This window comes from Rattus norvegicus, chromosome 1 (genome assembly GCF_036323735.1).
Source record: "Rattus norvegicus strain BN/NHsdMcwi chromosome 1, GRCr8, whole genome shotgun sequence".
NCBI classification, from domain to species: Eukaryota; Metazoa; Chordata; class Mammalia; order Rodentia; family Muridae; genus Rattus; species Rattus norvegicus.
Window position 1 is genome coordinate 45,574,626 of NC_086019.1, and position 24,550 is coordinate 45,599,175.

Consider the following 24,550-nt stretch of genomic DNA (forward strand, 5'->3'; position numbering starts at 1 on the left):
AGCGTCTGACACACAGTTAGTACCATTTCTATTTGTAAACTGACAGGAAAAATTAAGACATCTGAAGGAGTCATGGGCACTCCCCACATCTCTCTTATCCACATACACATTCTGCTGCAGTCCACACAGGTGACTTGTTGAATTAGTCACATTACTTATAATTCAACTGTTATATTAGAAATATAGCAATGAAATAGTGTATCCTAAGGAAAGCCTACTAAATCAGACCATGTAAATGAAGAGGGTGTGTTACTTCAGAATTGATGCCTCTCATCTTCTACCCCCGTGCACGGTGAAAGGCACCAAGTCGTCTAGTGTATAGCATAAGGAGTTTGCCTCTGGCATTCCATCAGACCAAAGAGCCATTGTTTCTTCTGATTTTTGCTTTGACATACCAGTACTGATACGCAAGTGACCCACCCCCAGGAAGAAAGGAAAAATCTTTTCTTTTCTACTGTCCCCTGATTCTTTCTTCTCTGTCTTTTCTGAATAAAGATGTAAAATCCAAACCTCAACCTACTTCTGGTAAATAATAATAATAGTGCAGTAAATACACGTGGCCTAGCCCAGCAGAGTGGCTTCAGCAGAATGTCGTTTTCTCAACCAAACTGTAGGTTCAGGAATGAAGGCCCAGCTGATTAAACTGCTGTGTGTTTATAGATGCAGGATACATTTCTCTTCCCATTTCTGTGTTTCTGGAAAGACAAGGCCTACTCTACACACATGTGAGCAGGTTGCACACGAACCCCAACGCTCATTAGTCTTCTCTTTCTCATCACATTTTTCTCTTACAATATTTCTTCACTCACCCTGGCTGCCTACTATCTTCTATGCTCTGGTTTATAGATTCTCTCATGCTTTTCTGAACTCAAATATCTATTTATGCGTTTAAAAGTGACTTTAAAGCCCTTTGGTGATCCATGCCTGTAATCATAGAATTAAGGAGGTTAGTGGAAGGAGGATTCTATCGGGAGCGTAAGGACAGCCTGGGCTATGTGATAAATCTTTTCTAAAATATAGGAAGGAAGGAAGGAAGGAAGGAAGGGAGGGAGGGAGGGAGGGAGGGAGGGAGGGAGGAAGGAGGAGAAAAAGGAAGGAAGGAAGGAAAGAGAAGGAGAAAGAAAGAGATGGGGAAGAAAGAATGAAATAGAGAAAGGAAGAACACTGATCTGCTCTTAAAACATTTGACTGCACATAAGAAAGTGTTTTCTAGTGTATTGTATGTTATTGTCACAACAAATTAAATGTTTCTTTTTATATAAGCTGAGTATTCTAATATACAATGCCTAGATGACAGTAGTCTATCAAGTCAATCACTTTGTACGATTATGTATTCTTGTAAATACTACCTCAAAACCTAATCTTGAAATTGCCTTTAAAACTATGTGCCAATGATAAATATATTTATCCCTATGAATTAAAGCTGCATATCTTGTTTAAACTTCAAGATAAAAATCATCTGAGCATGATACAGAAAACGGGCTTGAATGAGTTCCTTAAAATTTCAGAAAACCAACTCTCTAATGTCTAAGAAATGAAGATTTAACCAGCTGTAGCTCGATTAACATAATAACGGCTACTATTGCCACAGTAGTGGCAGGTAGCCGTATCTCCACATGAGAGCATTCAAAAACACTGTGGGGTATTCCCAGTATTGCTGTACTCCATACAGGAAAAGTTTGACACATTGCATTCAGAGCTTGCTTGATACTTCCGATGTGCCCCTCTCTGTATGAATTCCCATCCAAGAAAAAGACCTCTTAACATATTTGCAAATATCGTAAAGTTTGATCTTAAGGTACTTAAATTGACTAAGAAAAAAAAGAAAATACAAGGTGTCTGGAGACACAAGGGTTTTAGAACATTTTTGTTAAGCTCAGAAAAAATGTTAAAGTTTCTAAAAGGGCACATGTCTTGTATTTCCAAGAATTTAAATTGTGGACCTTAAAGTAATCTAGAATGAACTTGGTCAGATTCCTTCAATCCAAAGTCTTAGAATTTGCCTAGAAATAAAACAATGTGTAACCACACACTTTTAACAAAGTGAACACATAATATTAGCCAAATATATGTCTGTTTTTACTAATAAATTCGTTTTAACAAAGCAAACAAACAAAAGTATTTCACAGATAGTCTACTCCCAGGATTTATAAAATAGAGATATTTGGGTAAGAAAAGTTCCATTCATGTGGTATCTTCACTTAAAAAGAGACCTTTTACAAAGCTAAGAATGATCCAGAGTAAAAAAAAAAAATAGCATTAAAGTATACTGCTTTTATTGTTCCTAGAAGAATGGGTCCTAGATAGACAGTAAGGCCAAGTTTTACAGGAATTGTTCTCTACTTGCAAACAGATACTGATGAAGCTAAAATATATGACTCTCAATAAGGACCAGGTATCTAAGCCACTGAGAAACTGTTTATTAATTCTAGGATTATAAAGTTCATTTTATTTTTGTATCACAAGCAATAAGAAAAAGCGATAAAAGAATTCTATGGTAATTTAGTCCTATCAAATGTTCTAAGAAGGAATTTAAATCATACTCTAGTATATTAATATTAACACAAAGTATGGATAGTCAGTCAATTTCCAGTTATACTATAAAGGGGAAGCGCCGTGCCCAACCTCGACCAGCAAGGAAGACACGACCACAGGAGATCTTCTTCAAGCAGTTTTACTCAGGAACCTTGATACAACCTTCTGACTCTCTCTCTCTTCTGGCTCTCTCTCCTGACTGTCTCTCTCTCCTGACTGTCTCTCTCTCCCTTCTGACTCTCTCTTTCTCTGACTCTCTCTCTTCTCTGTCTCTCTCCCTTCTGACTCTCTCTCTTCTCTGTCCTCCCGGGGAACGCCCTGCACCACACTTAAATAGCTAGCACTGGCCAGTCCTAGCAAGCCACGTGGGTCATGTAGATAGGCTGTCACTATGCGGAAGCTAACGGGCCAAATAAGGACTTGTTTACTGCAAGGAGAGCTCACCGTTGGGAGGGTGGAAGGCGGAAACCAGCGCCATCTTTGAGGCGCAGCACGTCGCAGCTCTCTACAGCGAAGATGGCACCAAAGCGTAAGACTCTGAGGTTCTCCTCCTCTTGTGTCTACAAGGCATGAGATCACCCATTGAGACTGCATGCCTTCCTGTGGCAGTTGCAGAAATGACTGGAATTTGCATCCATGCCTGCTTGCACTGTCAGCAGAACTGGCACACAATAGTCTATAGCAGACTCGTAAATATTTACTATGTGACAGCAAAGAAAATGAGAAAAACACGGGAACAAGGGACAACAGCAAATGTTAGCTGTTTACTGTGTGTTAGCTCCTTTCAGTTCATGTATGACAACAACTAGTTGTTCAGCATTTGTCCTGGTTGATTTTTGGTTTGTTTCTTTGTCAACTAGACACAAGGAACTCTCAACTAATAAAATGCCTCCATAAAAATTGGCCTGTAGACAAGTCTGTGAGGCATTTTTGGCTGAAGATTGATGTGGATGGGGTCCAGACCTATGTGGGCAATGCCATCCCTTAGCAGGTAGTCCTGTGTTATGTAAAGCAAGCAGGCTGAAGCAAGCCACAAGGAGCAAGACAGTAAGCAACATTCTCCTACAATCTCTATGTCAGTTCCTGCCTCTAGGTTTCTGAGTTGAGTTCCTGCCCTGACTTCCCTCAGTGATGCAGCATATAACCTGACAATTGTAAGATGAAGTAATCCCCATCCCTGCCCCGAAGTTAGTCACAGCGATAGAAACCTAACTAAGTCAGAACTCAAGAGTAAAGCGTAAACAACGAGGACTAGAGGTGCAGCTCTGGGGATGGTCCTAAAGGTGTCAGGATGTCAGCTCTGCCCCACAAGTTATAGAGAAGCCAAATGAGCGAGATCAGCAGTGACACAGTCACCTGTGTGTTTCCCAAGTCTCATTTGAGTAACAGTATCTAGGCTGAATGAGTGGCCTGGAGATAGCCCAGTGCAGAACTCACCACATAATTACAAAGGAGTCATAAAAGGTTGAACTAGAAAAATGATGCCAGCAAGAGTACACTTATGAGATTTAAGTGATTAAAGTGAAAGGGCAATGGGAATGACCTATGGCATTACTTAGTAAATATTTACAGCCTGCTTAAGTGTGGTAGCACTTTTTGGTAAGTTGTTTATTAATCCAAACCTACTCAATAAGAATGTAAAATGTCTATGGGGTAGGCACAATTAGGAAGTAAATTTTATGAATGTTTAAAACAACAGATTATCAGCAATGTGTCTAAGTTGGCCACCACCATGCTATTTATCCTTAGTTAAAACATAATTTTACCATAAACAGAAACTCGGGTGTTATGCCATTAGCTACTGCAAGGTACTAAGGATGGAAGGAAGACACAGAGGTACGGTGCCAATGAGAGAACTGTGCTGGCCTAGGAAGATGAGAATAAACGACACATTGAACCTCCAGTGAGCACATTCAGCCAACATAAGACTGAGAATCATGATCCCTTTGGGGGTTGCATATCAGTTATCCTGCATATCAGACATTTACATTACAACTCATAAAAGCAGCAAAATTACACTTATAATGTAGTAATGAAAATCATTTGTGGTTGGAAGTCACCATAACATGAGGAGTTGTATTTAAAGGGCCACAGCATTAGGAAGGTGAGAACCACTGCTCTAGGTTAGGGGTCAGAGCTGGAGATCTAAATTGGGTTCATTACCACGTTCGCAAAAATATAGATGAGCATGATTTGGGATCGCTATGAAGGGCATATTGAGAAGATGCTTGGAAAGGATGCTAAAAATCTCTCATGTGAGATGCAAGCAAAGGAAAAAAGATAACCCTGGGGTAAACAAAAGCAGAATTGGAAAATTGAAAGTGTAATAAATGAAGGGGAAGAAGGAGAAGAAAACAGAGAAAGCAAAGAGAGAAAGATTGAAATGCCAATAACTTTAGCCCAATTAAAGTCCCCAATAGCCTCTGAAATAAAAGGTCTTGGTATTAAAGAATGGAAGGATAAGTAGGGTTGTGAGAAAACGGAGACACAGAGGCAAGACTTGGCTTAGAAACAGGCACCTAAATAAATAGGCAGTTTTCAAAAGCCGGGCAGCCAACCTCGCTGGCTGCAAGGCAAAGTTACAAGTTCTTCTGTGCATGGCTGCTTGCTTGATGCTTTGAAAGCAGGGTTACATGCTAGAAGAAATGCTGCTGACCCTGCTGTTTTTCTTGTGACTTGTGGAATATGAAAGTTCTGGGAGAGGAGAGAGGGAGGAAGAACAGACAGAAGGGGAGCCCTGAGAAACAGAGGCATAAGAATGCGGGTTAATAAGATTTCAGTAGAAGTGGAAGGAAGTCATCAAAGGTTCTAGGGCACAGTAGCTGGTGCTCAGGGAGAGACCTGGGTGGCCCCTGAGAGCATCTGTGCATCTGTGCTCAGTGGATTGGCAGGAAACCACAACAAAAAAGCCAGAGCCTAAGTTCATAAGCACTAAGGTGTGGTCTACAGATCCCTGAGGTCTCTAAGAGTCAAGAAATAGACAAGGTAAACTTTTATTTTAGCAATTCTATTATAGAATTATATGGCTGTTGCAAGAGTAAGTTGGACATATTATGGAAAGTATGGTTGATAAAACAGCCAGCAATGTGGACGCACTCTCCCACTACTCACCAATGTATGTCTTATAGTTTCACATTCACAAGCAACAAAAGGAAGGCCCACCCTACCCCACCCCACCATCCCCCTCCCCACCCCTCCCCACATCCACAGGTTTATCTCTGCACTTTGACAATTTATGAACCTCTATATCAATCACATCCCACTGCACAAAGACGCTTTTCTGATGAGGTCTGAGAGATGTCCTGTATAGAGAGATACGTATTTAGAAGGCAATTTGATACTGTGTTCTATTTAACAAAATAACAATAGTAGGTCCATCCACTGGAGCCCACAAGCTCTACAATCTAGTTCTTGGCCAGATTTACAAGACCAGGAATCAATTTCTCCCTGTGGATAGGGCCTTAAATCGAATCGGAAAGTGTTTTTTACCCCTGTAACATTCATGCTATATATCTTGACAGACTGGTCATTATTATAGCTGGCAGGAGTCACAGCTGGGAGAAACTGATGATCACTTTTCTCCCCATAGCAACCTAAAGAGCACCTTCTGGTACTGTGAAAACAAGCCAGCAGAAAGGAAGCTTCCAGGGCACTATCAGCATGATTTTTCAAAGTTCTGTGAACAAAATGTGTGGTATCTCCAGCAAATGGAGTCCCATCGTCAAGTCCTGGTGGCCAATCAGGACCAATGGCAATAGCTTGCATTTTGGGGGGAGTCTCTTATCCCCCTGTGCATCAACAATTGAAAGGGAGTATCGATGCATGAATAAAAGTTAATTTTATAAAAGTTCCTCCATAGGTGGCTGAGGAAATGTCTCAGCAAATAAAAACACTTGTTGTCCAACCATGAGGACCTGAGTCCAAATCCCTAGCACCCACATAAAAAATTGGGTGTGGTCCTATGTGTTCTGTAATCCAAGCACTGTGGGGGCTAGATATAGGAGGGTTACTGGAACTTTCTGGCCTCCAGCATGTCTCCAGTTTTAGAGAAAGGCTCTGTCTCAGGAGAATAAAGCAGAGCAATAGAAGATATCACCCAACATCCTCTTCTGGTCTCTGCAGATTTGCAGCTGCACATAATCTATGTTAGCATAAACTACACATAATTTCAGTACAAACACACAAACATACAGATATCCTGACCCTTGACATCTTGTGTGAGAAAACAGGAAGTTTCCCATCACCAACCACAGAGGGTTGTCACTCACAAGGAAAGGAACCTGTGTGATTGTCACAGCTGTAACAGGGACCATGTATTTTTCCCTCATAGAACACTATTTTCATCTGAAGAATGACTGAAAGACAGATGTCCACACCAACTCAAATCATGTTTGGCTGATGTTTTCTTTAAAGTGAAGAAGGTGGATTTATCACCTCAAGTATGACTGTAACTATTGATTATTGGTGAGGAAATTCTGGCTTCCCAACAAAATTGGAAATTGGAAAAAAAAAGATCTTGACAGTATCACAATATTAGGAATTTCTCCCACACAGCTAGTTGTGGTAATAACAAGTGCAGATAGCTATTAGTGGAACGGGGTCCTTTTGGCATTTGGAAAGTGATAGAATGCCATGAGCTAACAGTCTCGAATGACCATTTGGCAATATTACAAATCCATGATTAAGTAAACTATTCACTCCAAAAAGGAGACCAGCTCATGGGTCTACAAGTACCACAGGATTTAAGACTTATTTATTGAGTTTCAAGTCCCATTACCCAGCTTCCCTTTAAGACATGAAGATTGACTTTTAGTACCAAAGAAAAATAGCCACAATTATTTATAAAGACCACTAAAACCACACATCTGAGTAAATGCAAACATTCTCCACCTTTCTTCTCACATTTCAGCCGCCCATGTTGTGCCTAATTGAGATAGAATCAGGTACAGGAACCTAACTGCCTACCTCCAACTGATACAGTTGAAGAACGGCCCAGCCATACTGCCCCTCTTCCTACTAAATATCTTTTTGCACATCCTGGGGTAAAATGTGGGATGGCATTCCTCAAAAATAAACAAAATTATTTATTTTTTCTGTGTTATATTTGTGTTGTTAATTTTGCTAAAATGCTAAAGAAATGTGGTTTACTAAATGTCTCCATTTTAACTTTCAATGTGATGAATTATGATAAAAAAAAACCCAACCTACTGTATAGGTAGTTTTCTCATTACTGTAACAGGTACCTGGTAAGATGCAAAGTTAAAAGGGAAGGGTTTATATGGTTGTACAGCGTGAGGGGATACAGTTCTTCATGGCGGGGAAGGCATGGCATCAGGAGTGAGGCAGGTGGTCATGTTGCAACTGTAATGCAAAGCACTGAGTGGAAAAGAATTGAGGTTGGGCTATAAAAACCTCAGGGATACCCTCCCAGTGACCATTTCCTTCATCAAAGCCCCGCCTTCTATAGGTTCTGCAGCATCAGCAACTGAGGACCAAATGTTCTCACACTTGGACTGTGGGGTATGTTATACATTCAAGCCATAACACCTGCATAAACAGAAGTTGGTGTGAGTGCTCAATAATTCTTAAGTGAGACTGATAAAGAGTAACCATTGTTCAAGTACAAACTAGTAGGAGATATACTAGGCTCACGATAAACATCTATGGCCAGGAAATAAAGAATACAACCCACTTTTTAAAATAAATTTCCAGACTTGAGGAAAGTCAGGTAGACTTATGAACTAATTACTTGAGCTAGTTGTTTAGAATAATTATTTGAAAAACCGACAGTTAAACTGTTATCCCAACCTTCAGGCCCTTAAAAGGACAAAACTCTTTAAGATGGACTTGTGCCATTGAATATCCTGTGACATCTCTGAGAATTCTTCTTGACAATGAACTGGAAGACAAAGGATGAGCTCTTTAAAATACATGAGGCCTTGGAAAACTGCTTCGTAGTTGATTTTTTTTTTTTTACTCCTTTATCTCACACAGCAAGAGCCCATTAACAGTAAGCATAGATAATCTAAGTTTCTAGAAAATGGACTGTAGAGTCTGGATTTGAGACTACCTTTTACATGTTGAAGTTCAGAGCTCTTAGTGGCTCTACTTCGGGTCCCCTCTCAGCTTTAACCCATGGAACTTGATGAAGAACTTTTGTTTTCATATTTAGCTTTTTATTTTTTTAAGCTCTAAACCAAAGAATCTGACTATATCTTATTGAATGGTTGGGCACCATCCCAGCAGTCTAAAAACAGTATTGTATCAAAATTCAATCGACTTCTAATTAGCTGTGCACATTCAAATGTTAATAAAACACATAACATGCTCTCCAGATGAAACACTGCATGGTCTTCCTTCTTTGAGCTTCTAACCACTGTAATTAGTCCACTCATGACTCTGGTTCTCATTAACACTTGTTAATCATGTGTTCCATGAACAGCCACTCTCAAAAATAATCAGGACTAAAACTCTTAAACTCATATAAATACCTAAAGCCAAGGACATTGAAATCCAAGAAAGAGGAGTGACTTTTAGCTCATTGCAGAATCCATCCTTATGGTGACTAAATGCATTTTTAAGCAAATCATTTCATGAACATGTTTTATTCTATAGGCTAAATAGCAAAATTAAATCTATCCCGGTAGGTAATAAACTATTCTTGATTCAAATGGGAAACCAAGGTTTAGCAAGAAACATCAGAAGAAAGGCAAATAATTCCACAGACAAAATATTAAGGCTCTAGGAAATTAATGTTCACGTGTTTAGAATCTAGGCTGTATGAAATATTTAGGATTTCAGTTTGCTGAGTCATTTTTGAGTAGTCTGCCCCCTTTTGTGGCAGATTTAAGCTTCCATGAAGACCTTCAGATCACCCTGGAAGGAAATAGAGAAAACTAAAAAATAACATAAGTTGAACTTTGGTCCTCACAGTATCTATTGAATACTATGAAATTATTATTTCTGTGTAACTTTTCAATAAGTTTTTCAAGGGTAACTTAATGTTCATATGTAACAGATAAATTATATTTAGCTGTATTTTTCAGTGTGTATATTGAATGAATAGGACATACAGGAAACAGGATGAGATAGATGGATGGATAGATAGATAGATAGATAGATAGATAGATAGATAGATAGGGACATGAAGTGGTATTAAGGAAAGGTTGCATTTGGGGTAATCGAAGGATGATAATTACTCTCAGTGAAGCACAAAAAATAGCAATAGAAGGGAAATATTGATCTCAGATGAGAACATATGGTTGCATAAAATTCAGGTTTGTACTCTGAGAAAAAAACTATGATTCAGTGCGGTAAAGTAATATATTCAAACTCACACTGCTAGAGATTACAGGCTATATCACAAAATGATCTGATAGCAAAGGCAGCAGAAAGTACCACATGCCAACCTGCCTTTCCAAGCAGGGGATAGGGATGACTCTGTGTCCTGGGGAGACTGATGAATGCCGGGCACACAGATTTCAGCTCAGTCGTGTCAGCTGACACAGTGTTTCCTAGGAGAATATATTTCAAAGTATTTCAGCAGCCTCTAGGAGACCTTATCTATATTATTGCTGGAATTGCACCCTCTAATGCAAAATGGTAAAAATATAAAAATAATACTGAACATTGGCCAAAAGTCTACAATTAATAGTTTAGCTGTGAGTAATCTTTTTTTCCAGAATGAGTGTCTAAAAGTAAAATTATGTGTTCCTTCTAAGCTTGCTTTCCACAGTCTGTGAGAATTCAGTTAAACTTTCCACAACCAAGGGAGAGCATTTATTTCCCATATTTATAGTTAAAACTGTGGGTTTGCACATGCATATGCATGCACAGTGTTGAGAACAAAGCATACTACTGCTGAATTTACAATTGTACACCTTCAGAAGCACTTGTGAACTTAGACATGAGTTCTAGCATTTTTTAAATGCATTCTGGTTCCTCGAGGATCTTGCTTAAGGCTATTTCACACTCAAAAGAGCTGTGTAGTTCCTTTTGGAACCTCTACAGTAGGAAGAATAAAATTTCTGCTTGATTCAGAAGCCTGTTCCCAGAAGCTTGTGAGTGTGGAGGAAGTGCAAAAGTTAAGGATAAATCTTTCTTAGCAGGTTCATGAGAGTGGAGCTGACAGTGGGATCCTTACTGGGTTTTACAGGTTATCGCCCCTCTTCCCTCATTTCTGTAATGTGTTCTTGCGCTGCTTCTTCACTAGGAAAAAAATCAGATGTAAATAGATCTTCTAACCTAAGAGAAATTGAGGGAGTGGGGGCACATGAAACAGGCTTCTTTCACAAAATGTTTCCTTTCCAGAGAAAGACCATTGTTGCTTTGAACAGGTTTGTGGGGTTGAATTTTTGAGGAACTGAAGTTTTATTCTTGTTTCAGATACGCGGACCAGAGTAAAGGACAATACTAGTGGGTCTCCAGCCCCATTTAATTGCATATGGGCAGTTGAGTCGGAAGAGTGTTTAAGTATAAGGGTCATTGACCTTATAACAGATCAATGACTTTCCTAACTGATGAAAACACCGACCTAATGTATGGTTGTTACAAAGAAACTTAACTGTTCTTTTTCCCACCCTTCTCTGCAATGTCTCTCCTTCTGCGCCCCCTTACCCCACTTTACACTCGTTTACACGGAAGTGCATGGAGACCGACCGACCGAGGAGGCTGACTCTCTGATTGCTTTGCGCAAAATCCACTCCTCTCCTCCCTCCTCTCTAGCCTCTGGATCCCTCGCAGCCCGCGCGCTCCCTCCCTTCCACCCAGAGAGTGGCGCTTTGGGAAGCTAGAGATGCGCCTCTGTGTACTTCTAAGGTGGGAGGGGGCTACAAGCAGAGGAGAATATCAGACGCTCAGACGTTCCCTTCTGCCTGCCGCTCTTCTCTGGTTCCACTAGGGCTGGTCCATGTAAGAATCTGACGGAGCCTAGGGCAGCTGTGAGAGGAAGAGGCTGGGGCGCGTGGAACCCGAAAAGTCTGAGTGCTCTCAGTTACAGCCTACCTAGTCCGCAGCAGGCCTTCAGCACCATGGACAGCAGCACCGGCCCAGGGAACACCAGCGACTGCTCAGACCCCTTAGCTCAGGCAAGTTGCTCCCCAGCACCTGGCTCCTGGCTCAACTTGTCCCACGTTGATGGCAACCAGTCCGATCCATGCGGTCTGAACCGCACCGGGCTTGGCGGGAACGACAGCCTGTGCCCTCAGACCGGCAGCCCTTCCATGGTCACAGCCATTACCATCATGGCCCTCTACTCTATCGTGTGTGTAGTGGGCCTCTTCGGAAACTTCCTGGTCATGTATGTGATTGTAAGGTAAGGAATGCTCTGAATGCCTAGCTCCGCAGAGGGGAAGGGGACAAAGCCCGAGAGTGACAGAGGAGTACAAAGAAGGGATGGCTTGAATAGAGCACTGGCTGTTTGTGTATGAACTTTTACTTTTCTGGGTTTTTGTTGGTTGTTTGTTTTTGTTTTTTGTTTTGTTTTGTTTTTTAATCCTTTGATAAAGCAGTGTTCAAAATTCCAAAGAGAAGACATTTCTTTGGCCAAAGCTATTAAGATATGAGGGTGGGAGTCTCCATCTTAGATCCCCTTCTTACTCTAAATCAAGAGGGTCTTTGAAGCATGTCTTGCAGTCCATCATCCCTCTGCATGAGCTGTAAGAACAGTGAGTTGTAAACAGTGAGGAGGCGAACCTAGTTTGCTTCCCCTAATTGAAGGACAGAGACTTCTTAGTAGGTTAAAGAGATGAAATCACTAACTTTCTTAGACATGCTGGTTTAGGCTGGACGAAAGCCCCACCCCTTCTCCCGTGTTCTGAGAGTATTCTCCTACGCTGAGGCTGCCCCAGGTAGAGGGAGCTTTCCAGGACAGGGTAGCTTAGATGTAGTAAGTATACTGTTGTGATGTTTAGCCCAGTTCCCACTTTCTTCCTGCAGTTCTGCTGAGGGAGTCCCAAGTGGGATCTGGAGTTGCTGGGTGGCTCAGGGCATAGCTATTTTTTTTTCAGTGCTTGCAAACATGGGAGGCAATTATGGAAGTTAAAAGCAGCAACGTTTTGTATTACTGGGAGTTGCTCAGGATGGTCTAGAGAGGAAAGTATCTCTGTCTAGTGAAATTATGTTCAAAGAGTTTGAGGTCTGCTTTCTGTTGTCTTGGGTGTTCTAAGTGAATTTGGCAAAGACTGAAAGTAATTTCGTGTTGGTACTGAGTTACATCTTCAGATTCAGCCTGCTACTATGGAGTACTTATCTATCCACTTTGGATAAAGCAGATGCATATCCCAGCACTTTAAAATGGCTCCTGATTGGAGTCTTCTTCCCAGCGGGGTTATATGGCATCGTGAGCTTGGCACTTTCATGTTTAGTTACAATATTTGCTTCACCTATTCAGCACACGTCACAGGCTTCAACAGAGCGCTCAGAGTCACTGAAAGATCATTTCACTCATTATGCTTTTGTTCCCAAGGTACTGCAAATTGCTTGTCTGATTTCTTTAATTAATGATTGTTTAAAGTAAAGCTGATTTCTCTGGTCTTTGGGTGAAGGATGTGTCTCTGAGAAAAGAGCACCATCTATTGAAAGGAAGGCTAACAGCAGAAGGAAAAATACAGGAAGGAAATCAATAGAGAAATGTATGCTTTAAGACATTTATTCTCTGTAATTCAAAACAGAGATTCAAATGAGAGATTCAGTCTCATCCCACAGTTGAGGCAGTAATTAAAAGATGTCTTTTGGTAAGGAAAATATGCTATTCATTGTTCCTGGGGAAAAACAGAATCATAAAATGAGAGAACTGAAATGGGCTTGGGCTTTTCTGTGTGAGACAATTGAGACAATACAAAGAAAATCGATTTTTTATTTTTAAACTGAGAAAAGATATTCACTAGCTCAACACCCCTGAATGTCACTGTGCTCACATGATTTTGTGTTTATTAGGATATAAATTGATGATTTGAGTTAATTCTTTCTGCTAGACCAAGAGAGAAAGCTCAGTTTACAGCAATGATAATAAATAACAAAACATCCTTAAGTTACACATGTGTTCTTGGGTTTAAAAGGTGTGAAACAATTGCCCAAGAATCCAGGAGCCCTTTCTCCTTATGAGTCTTAGCATCTTCCTTCCCCCTTTCTATCTCCCCTGGCTTCTATTTTTCTATAAAGGGAGCCGGGAGCACAGGAAGCAGCTGGAGCAGACATGGCTTGGTATTTTCCCAGTGCTGAGTGGGTTCCTGGCTGGGTAGGTTCATTTTAAAAGCGTTTCCTCTCACTTGTTCACTCGGAGACACATGGTGACACTGTCTCTCACTGAGAACATGGTATTATGCTTCTCTCTCCGTACTGAAAGTTCTGACAAAGGCAGTTCTATTTGAAAGGTCAACCCAAACACCCACCTGTGGCAGATCAAGTGCTTAATTCCATGGGCAGACAACTTCCTGGGAATAAGAATGTGAAACCGAGGGGTTGGGGATTTAGCTCAGTGGTAGAGCGCTTGACTAGGAAGCGCAAGGCCCTCGGTTCGGTCCCCAGCTCCAAAAAAAAGAACCAAAAAAAAAAAAAAAAAGAATGTGAAACCGAAAGAGAGGCAGTTCGATGACACATGAAGTGCTGGTCAAGCATCTGTGGGTTGAAGATGCTGTGCCTTGGTGGCTGAGCTCATTTAACTATAAGTTGTAGTGTCCCAGGTTAGCTCAGGGACTTCGTCACTCTTTTACAAAAGAAAAGTACAACAATGAGTCCAGGAAGTAATAAAAGGAGCTCACTTACATCTATGGCCTAAAACAACAAATACGATTAAGTAGTCCACGAGCTGCTGGCTAGATGAAGGTAGCGTGGTCCAGAATAGCTTAGCATGCCGAGTGAATCACAGATGACTATAATAACAATGGCAGCAAAAATAACTGTAGTGTCGATGATGTGATTAATGTCTCTGTTTTCCCAGGAGCATCTCCATTATCCCTTCCACAACACCATAAATGAGCGAAGCTTAAGTAGGATTCTTAAAAAGTTCCATTCTTAGGAATCTAAGAAAAGGGATTCTGTCCTGGACCAAAGGCATGAAATATCATAGGTTACCATCGCCTGAGAAGACCTTTGGTTCTAAAAGTGGGGGAGAAAAGCTTTGTTCCTACGTATCATCTGCTTCAAAGAGGAGTCAGTATTGTGGATTGATACCAGCAATTTACAGTTCACATAGACACAGAGGTGGGCATGTGTGTGCATAATTAAACATACAACTCTACAGCTTTGAACTGAGACCCGATTCCTACTGTCGCCATGGGAATAAACAGGTAAAAAGAAATGAATACAGGGGTTCTCATCACTTATCATGGTAAACTGTGCAAAGTCTCCATGACTACCATAGTATTGCTGTGAGCCTTGGTTGAAACACGGTCATCAACTAATCAACACGTAAACCTGTTCCATGTGTGTTTCTATTTAAGGATGTCCTACTGAATACACATTATGGATCAATTGTCACTGAACTCCACAGCCCACCACACACATCGGAAGTCATGTTACATAAAGGCTAACATACTGTCCAGATAAGGCCCTTAACAGCTTCCCTGTGCTTTGGCTACTAGAGGGTGTTTTGTCACTATACACGAGGGAATTTTAAAGAGCAAAATTGCTGTGGCTGGTGAAGTTTAGGGAGGTCTCAGAGACCGTTATGACACCTCTACCTAGTGTTTTCTCCCTCAGGCATTATCACAGATCATGATCACAGATGGGAAGGAAAGGGCAAAGGATTAGGAGGAAATTCTCTTACAGAGTTAAAGTAACCCCCAAGAGGAAATGAAGGCTTCACAGGAGAATGTAGAACACCAGGCAGGTTGGACAGCTCTGTCCTTTAGACAAGCATTTATAGAGAAGAGGATTATTCATGAGTTAAGGTGAGGAATTCCAGAGAAGGTGTGGGATGTTCCTGAAATAGGGTTTACTACACTTTTCTATCCTTGTATGGAGTTTGGGGCGTATCATAACATCCGATGTATAATGGAATAGCTAGTTCTGGAAGGCTAACAATAAGGTAACATACGATGCACAGTGCAGTTTCTGGGGTACTTGGTCAGTTGTGTTGTTTCCAGGCAGTTTGTGTAATCTTGGCTTTTGTTTGAGCACCCATCATACTCAGCCGTATCTCAGTACTGTGGTTGCTCTGCCTCCAGCCACCATGCCATGTGCCTCTCTTTTCCCTCTACCTAGCTAGCCTACTTCAGATTCTTAAAGAAAACCTACAAAGAAACATGAGAAGCAAAACCGAGCTTTCAGAAAGGATCCTGGTTCACAGTATGAGAGGCCATAGGCAGAACACCACCTTGTTTAGAGCCATCTGAGAACTTACAAACAGAGCCCTTCAAGCAATTCACAGCTCTCTACAGACCCACACAATCTCTAGAGTGGATGCAAAAACCCACAAGTACATTTTAGAACCAAATAATTTCAGTGAGGTAGTCTCTACAGTTTCCTCCTAGAATAAGGATTGATGGAATATACAGCAATCTGCAAGGAAATAGTGTCAACTCTTGGTACCCAAAGAGGATTCGACCTTAGGACTCCTAGAAATACCAAGTCCAGACACCCCAAGCCTTTGTATTTAATGGTCCAGTATTTCCCTATAATTTTGGTATCTTAAATCATCTGCTGACTGTTTATAATCTTAAATATAATAGAAATGTTATGCAAGTAGATGACATGCTGTACTGTTTAGGGAATAACAACAAGAAGTCTGTGTGTTGAGTACAGTACTACAAAATCTCCCGAATACTTTTGAACTGCAATTGCATAAGTCTACAGACACAGAATCCTCCTCACATAAGACAATCAAGAAGTTCAGTTGTGCATTATATGCAGCGGCAAGCTCACCACACAAATGGGGAGGTATGAAAGCAAAGTTTAACTCCCATAATTCCCTCATTGCTCTTGCACCAGATAGCTAGGTGCAGCATACACACTCAAAATCAGACACGGCACATTTTATTTTGTATATTGGAGTAAAACTATCAAAATTAACTTGATTTCCATATATTTCTAAAGACAGTGGGTTAAGTAAAATTAGAATTGTGTGATGAAATATAGAATGTCTTGGAGCATAATTTAGGATGTGGTTCCATTGTCTGAGGTCTTACCCTTTATTACCAATGACATTCTAAAACAGAGGAGAAATTACCTGATAAATAGTAACTAGCCTACAGCTACACCATCACAGTGATTTCATAGCTACATTTAGCACATTTCAGAAACCATTTTAAGCAACAAAATCTTTGTTCTAATTTTTAATAGTTCATTTATCAAGGCTCTGCCTACAACTTAATGGCTCCAGGTCTATAAGACTACCTGCTCTCTCTAACAGTGAGGGTGATAAAATTTACATTCAGCTACATATTCAATCTGGAACATTAAAATCTATGTTAATACCCTAAATGCTTTCATTAGACAGAGTAAAAATTGAGTTTAAACTACTCCAAGGTAAGGTTTCACCTCATTTTAGAGCACCCAATTGCGCACATGCCTCCTGCCCAGGGGATGAAATGTAGTGAGCCATTTCTTATAAAAGGCGAGAAAGTAAATGATTTGTAAACAACCAGATAATCCCTGTAGTAATGACTCAACTCTGTCATAGCTTAGAAGAGTCCATAGAGATTATGAAAATAAATGGGAACAGTTCGTCTCAATAAGACTTTATATAGATACTAAATTTTGAGCTTCCATATTGGGCTCCCATGCCTTAAAATATTTTTCTTTCCATGTCTGTCAACCACTTAAAAATAACAAAATCATTCTTTGCTAACAAATCATAGAAAGAAGTGGCCAGCTAGATTTGGCCCACAAGATCTTATCAGTCAAAGGCTGGAAAGGAGGAATAAAAGTTTCTATTTATGCAGTGGTCATGTTCATAATAGTTATAGACACAGAATTTTGTTGATGTAACATACTTTTTCAAGTTCTGAAAATAGGTAACAGCACAGTTCCCACAGATGAGTCTGTCGGGCAGCATTGCCTTTGCTCACCTGATGCTCATGTTGGGTTCTAATAGAAGCCACATGGGATGACCTCTGTATGTCCCCAGACTTCCATCTCTCCATTGGTCCAAATGATTACCAGCATTCCTGACCACCCTTAGCCAATGATTAAGGGTGAGTGCTAAGAAGAGAGGATGTCTAAAGGATTTCTGAAGGCTGTCCTCTCTTAAATGCTCTTCATGTTTATCTTGATTACTTTTTAGGCTTTTGCACAGTGTTTTCACCCTCAGGCTTTTGGGAATGGCTGATGTTGTCATCTGGGGATTCATATTAACTTCTTAACATATATAACATCTGTCCGCAGAGCTATCTGGGTCTGCATCCCAGCCACACTGAACCCACCTGTACAGCCAGACAATGACATCACTCAGGGTCTTACGAGTGATTTATTTCATTCTTGATGAATATGGAAGCTCTGCTTCCCACCATTTTTACATAAACTGTTCATTCATAAAGTAAGTCTCACTATGACCCTTTCCACTCTGCATGTCAATCATATACGCCTTCCCCTCTCATTTCGTCCTCACACCTACTGACTACCTTCTTCCTAACTAGTACTTCTTCCTAACTAGTACTTCTAACTAGTATCTCTTTCATGATTTATTTTATAATGACTCATCTGTTTTCATTTGTGTTGCTTACACAAACATTGGCGATATTTAAGTGGCTACCCCACTGGAGACCGTCTCTCCTTCCATCCCCAATCAATAATTGGTTTTAGATCTTCAGGGATGAGCAGGGCCCCATGAGCCTATTGACATCTTTATGATACTTAAAACACAAAGGCTGATTGGGTTTTTTTTCTTTATTTGTTTTTCTCTCTGACTTATGTAACACAATTGTATTTTGAACATTTGTTTGCTATAGTTCTTAAAAGTTGTTTTGAACACTGCCACCTCCTTTAGTTCAGTCTGTCCATGTAGCTAAGAGGGGTCCCAGGTGATCAGAGGCTGTGGATCATTCCTGACTTCTGTCTGAGATTTTTTTCAGTGACTTCATGTACATTGTTTGAGATCCCTTTCCTACTTGGTCCCATACCTTGAGAGTTTCATCCCTCCACATATAAATGAAATGATTGATCCTTTGACCAGCTGTGCTAAGCAAACACCTCCTTGTGCGTACAACAGTACTTTTACTTACACAGATAACCACCAGGCTGAAATCTGCCTGGAGAGCTAAGTTTCAATAGACTTGTAACTGAATGATATAGAATCCACTAGAAACAAATTCATCTTGTCAAATGTTCTTAGGCGAGAATTGGATCTAAGTTCTAGCAAGGAATCTAGTCTACATAAAAAGGACAATAAATTTTGATCTCCTTTTAACTAACCATGGACCTTTTAACTAGCAGCAGCAGCAGCAGCAGCAGCACGGTGACATGCACCCAGAGCCTTTACTTGCCCTAGATCGCAGTTTTTATCCATTCAAATAAATTGATCGGTAGATTACCCTTTTAGCCTATAGAAACAAAGCAAAGCATCACATGGGCACCACTGTGGTCAATCTTCATTTCCTTCCTATTCACTGTTTCTCAAGCCACTGGACCACTTCAAACCCACCTTGCTAGAGAGAAGACCTTCTGCAAATACATAATGTTCCCCTGATTGATGAACCTTTTCATAATGCCTAATAAATTCAGAGGTGGGAGAACTACAAACCAAAATTTTGAACAAATTATGTCATGAATTTAAAGGCAGCTTGGGACCCATGATGAGTTCCAAGACAGATTGAGAAACTGTTTCCAAAATCATCAAGCCAGGATTAGAAATTTTCATATTTCACTTTTACATTGGTGTGGCAATAAAAGGTAAATCCTGATAACATAGAATGAAACGTTTTGACCAAATAAGAGTTAAATCTGAGTCAGAAAAAAAAATACTTATATTCACAACTTTGTCTGCATTTTAGCTTTGGAAATTTAGGCATTTATAACTCCATCCTACTGGAAGGTCATCCACCCTGACTTTTGTTGAGTCTTACCCTCTAGTCAATGAAATAAGTCAATGTCTATCAACTGCCAAAATCAAGACAGCAAACTCTACAAATAAAGCAAGCATTGCGTGTAGTGTGGGATAACCCCCCATGAGGCATACTGTGCCTTCTCAGAACTAAGACTCTAGGAAGAACAGCAGGAAACAGAAGGGACAGCTTTCTTTGTTTTTCAACATTCTTCCACTGAAATGCTGGGTTCCGTGCCAGCACGAGGTTGAACTTTCTGTGGGGGAAGATTAAATGTTAATTGAAAATGTTGCCAGCAGTACAACCTGAACATCAGCACCTGATTGTGCTTGCCAAGAAGAATAAAGGAAATTATTGCTGACGTTATTTCATTCTTATTCATCCCCCATCAGCTCTGGAAAGAAAAGCGCATGGATTGAGTGAAATTAAACATGAGTTTGCTTCCAACGATGGTCTGAGGTTTCTAAAATTAGTGACTGCATTAAAAGCAGACAGTGCTAATAAAGAACCTTCTTTTATTTTTTTTCCTTCTGATGAACAAAGAAAATCAATTAACCCTTTGTAATATAAGTCACATATGAGGATTGAAGTTGCATCTTAAAATTGTATGGACTTTAAAGTCTTCCATATATTAAATAATACAGTTCTCACAAAAGATGAGTATGACCAGGAAAGAAAATGTTAGGGTTGGGTCTCTTCTGTAGCCCAGGCTTGCCCCAAATACTCTTTAGAGTTTGAGACTCTAGGGACCTCCTGGTCCTCCTGACTCCCTTTCCCACGCACTGCTATTACTAGCGTGTGAGGCCACACAGGTGGGAGTTGTTTACCAGAGTGTGGTAGTTTAAATAAAACTGCCCCTCCCCAACCTGGTCAGGCTCGCACATTTGAATACTTTTTCCCTGGTTGATTGCACTCTTCAGGTCAATTTAAAAGGTGTTGTCTTACCAAAGGACCTATGTCACTGAGATCAGGCTTTAAAGTTCAAACCCTACCCTGAGCCGTCCTTGCACCCTCACAGCAGCATAGAAGCAACAGACACACAGAGCAATGTTAGAGAATATTAAACACAGTTGGCATGTTCATTGAACTATGAACAAAACACTCTCTTTGATGAACCAGGTTTCAGTCACAGTGGCCAAATTAGATAGCAACCTTCTTTTTCTCAAAAGCACAGTCTAAGGGAGACAATAAATAAACCATTTTACCAGCAATGATCATTCGGCAATATAGAAGTTCCAAATAATCACAAGTGAAGGAAAGAAAAAACATGTCCTTGCTTACAAACACCTTCAAAGTGTGTCTGACCTAAAGACGTGTCTCTAATATAATAAAAGCACTCTGATTCTGGTACCAGGATCTGGTACAGTGTTCTGCAGTGCACCTGTTACATTTTTCTCTCACAGAGTTTTCGATGCTAAATTCATACACAAAATAAATTGATTAGCCTTCTAGGTGAAACAGAAACCCATAGAACTGAAGAACTAAACTATTTTGGAATGGTAATTGCTCAAAGAAGCTCTTTGGAAGCAGTTGTTTTTAGACCACTCATGGGTCAGGATACATATTGTCTTTTGAACACATGAGCAACATCTGGAAAACATGTTAGGACAATAAAAGTAGTGCTTTTGGAAATATTAAGTCCATCATAAACACAAGTCCAGAAAAAGAAACATTAATAAAACAGAACACATGGTCCCCAGAGATCCGTCCTCCAGGGCAGTGTCCCCCTCACTAAAACTGAATCCCATCGGGACCATATTAACGTCACCATTATCGTTGTCATCATCACTGTCATTGTCTCCATTATTAACATTTTCTGAATGGTACTATATCCTAGATTCCCTACTAGCAATTCTAAATCACACCACTGTTCTAAACATCCCCAGCCTTGTATCAACTGATTCAGGAAAGTACTAACATTCTCCAACCTTCTCATATGATCAACATATTTAAGCCCGATTTACCTAGTTAAAAATGATAAAAAAAAAACTAGTATTTGAGCAGAGATCTATATGACACTTAACTTTTAAGCCTTTAAGACTGCTACTTTCCATTGCATAGAGGATGCGTGTGTGAGTCAGTTGTTGAGGGCTCATTTGGATGGCTGCCTGGTACACTCTCTATTTCTATGTCTTCCCAGAACCTGTCTAAGTCTATTGTGTTACTGATAGACCCTGCCTCACTGGAGTCAGAATGAAGGAAATAGGAGATCTGGATCCTTACAAAGTCTGTGTCCGCAGGTTTTCTTTATGTTGCACTGTGACATTCTCAGGGAACATTTTATCTCGGGCTAACTGGGGCTTGTTCTCTGAGTCTGCCTTTCAGCTTGGGAAAATAGAACCCATTAATTATTTGTAGACTTCTACTGGTAGAAGCTCAGTTATGATCTGAAGTTATGATACTCCCACACACCAGTGGTTCATATCTGTGACCTGCTTAGCTGACACTCATGTTGACAAATATGATGGAGACAGTTGCGGTGCCAGCCTCAGCTTTCTATGTTTATTATTTAGACAAGAACCACGGCTTTTCCGTGGTTACATTTAAGTCTCTGTCTGTCTCTGTCTCTGTCTCTGTCTCCATCTCTCTCTCTTTCTCTCTCTCTCTCTCTCTCTCTCTCTCTCACACACACACACACACACACACACACACACAAAACTTTCCACTCTTGTATTTAAAACCCAATAGACTGTGGGATGTAAGACAACTGAACCATTCTAGTGTTCTATATAATTTCATAAAGTTTATTTTTAAAAACTTGTAAATGGATAAAAGCACCACATACCAATATTAACCAGATGTTGTGTCAATCTAATTATTAACCTAATAGTAACCTAAAGTTTATACAACTAAATAACTTCTGTATAGTTAGAATTGGCATTAGAAATGGAAGATGTCTAACTGCACATTAAATTTTACATCTTACTATCAAATATGTTTTATGTAATTATCTATCGAACCCACTCCCCAAAACAAACTAGAACTGGGGCGCCAACTAGCTTACTCTCCAGTTTCACTACTTGGATCTGTTGCCTCATCCCAGTCCTTCCTCATCCCAGTAGATTTAGCCTTTTTTGTTCCTTTTTATTCATGTTAAAGTGTATCCACATCCCTTTACGTGTGTGTGTGTGTGTGTGTGTGTGTGTGTGTGTGTGTGTTATTGGCCAGATTGTAGTATGTTAATGTTGCGATCATTTTTAACCTTTTGCTTTTCCATGTCCTGTTTCTGGTTTGTGAAAATAACAGTGCTAGGCTGAAGCTATAGCTCAATGGTAGGACGCTTGGCAGGCAACTGTGAATCCCTGGGTTCAGTTCCTGGCAGTATCAAGAAAAAGAACAGAACAACATTTAGGGGGCTGTTCCTCAGAGCTAATGACTAAAAGAAAAATTGGAATTCTGTAAAGTAAACTTCTTGGGACTGGATAGATGGCTCAATAGTAAAGGGAGCACACTGCTCTGAAGACCAAAGCTGGGTCCCCATGTTGGGCAGCTCACAACTACCTGAACTCCAGTTTTAGAATATCTGAGGTATCAAGCTTCTGTGGGTCTTCCCTTATTCCCATGTACCCACACACACACAGATACATCTTCATACACATAATTAAGAGTAAGAAAACAAAAAATTTATAAATATTTTGAAGGTAAAATTATTGTTCAGGGAGCTTCTGTGGTTTGGTTTGGAGAGATACTCCACATTTATATTGAAAGAAGGATGCTGATCTGTGGAGGATTGCCTTTTCATTCTCCCACTTTGCTGTCCAAAGATACCCACAGAGAGCATCTGTAGAAGAACCCACGGTGACTAACACAGGTGGAATCTGGAAAAATCAAATCTGCAAGTATCTAGAAAGAAAGAACAAAGAAAGAATAAAGGAAGGAAGGAAGAAAGAAAGAAGAAAGCAAAGAAGAAAGAAAGAAAGAAAGAAAGAAAGAAAGAAAGAAAGAAAGAAAGGAAAGAACGAAAGGAAGGAAAGAACGAAAGGAAGGAAGGAAGAAAGATAGAAAGAAGGAAAGAAAGAAAGAAAGAAAGAAAGAAAAGAACAAAAGGAAGGAAAGAACGAAAGGAAGGAAGGAAGAAAGAAAGATAGAAAGAAGGAAAGAAAGAAAGAAAGAAAGGAAGGAAGAAGAAAGGAAAGAATGAAAGGAAGGAAGGAAGGAAGAAAGATAGAAAGAAGGAAAGAAAGAAAGAAGAAAGAAGAAAGGAAAGAAGAAAGAAAAGAAACGAAAACTTACTCTGATGAAGAGCAACAACTTCATGATTTTTGCTAAAGCATCCACATAACTAAATAAAAAGATGAGCCGTTCTACCTTGTATGAGCATCTCCCAACTGAAACAGCAGATGGTGAGACTCTGAGCAAGTCATCTGCCATCAGTACTAAGTTCAGATCACAGGCATACCTGTGTAGGCCTGGAGATCCTAAGTACAGGAAGCAGATGCAGAGACTATTACAAATCCCCATTTTACTATTGCTTCTATAGAGAACTCTCCTTCCCCTCTTCTCCCCTCCCCCTCCTCCTCCTCCTCCTCAGCTGGTGCAGTTATTCATGAGCAGTATGAAAACCAAGCCTCAGCATCTCCCAGACAAATTCCTCGAGTAGACTACTCCATTTCGTTCCATATTCCATTACTCAGAAGCAAATTGGAAAAAGAGACGAGGTATCGGAAGAGATCTTCAGTAAGCGGAACCCCGCTTTGTTGGTGGTAGACCATAAGCTAACACGGAGAGAAGAGTCCTTAGTTGTGAATTTTTCACCTGAAAACCCAGTGAAGCCATGCCTCAGCAGAACAGAGAATCTGGAGTGGCAAAGGTTGTGACAGCAGGTGAACAGGACCGGCTCCTTCCACAGGAGTAGGAAGATATGGAAACGCATGAATAAGGTGTCTACAGTGACCTGAGAAAAGCGTCGCACAGAAGTTGCTGGGATATCTCAGACGTGCTGACTTCCACTGCATACCCAGCCCTTCACAAATGCCTGACCTGCATCCCAGAGCAGAAGATGCAATGGCCACAAAATTACCAACATTAATTGTCTA

The 24,550-nt window shown here is 40.4% G+C and overlaps 1 protein-coding gene across 15 annotated transcripts in view; it reads left to right on the forward strand.

Annotated features, from left to right (window-relative positions):
- The window catches only part of Oprm1 (opioid receptor, mu 1), a 253,352-nt gene that overhangs the window by 9,255 nt on the left and 219,547 nt on the right, over positions 1-24,550 (forward strand). For 6 of the 15 annotated variants that reach the window (NR_027877.1, NM_001038600.2, NM_001038601.2 and 3 more), the window contains exon 1: positions 11,358-11,848. The exons of 2 other annotated variants lie outside the window; for them this stretch is intronic. Coding sequence is in view for 12 of the 13 variants with exons in the window: in NM_001038600.2 (NP_001033689.1) it covers positions 11,565-11,848 (284 nt within the window). In the remaining variant the exon portion in view is untranslated. Of the gene's footprint in view, positions 1-10,559; positions 11,849-24,550 lie in introns of those variants that run through there. 7 more of the 15 variants (NM_001304737.1, NM_001304738.1, NM_001304735.1 and 4 more) reach the window with 5 other exon arrangements.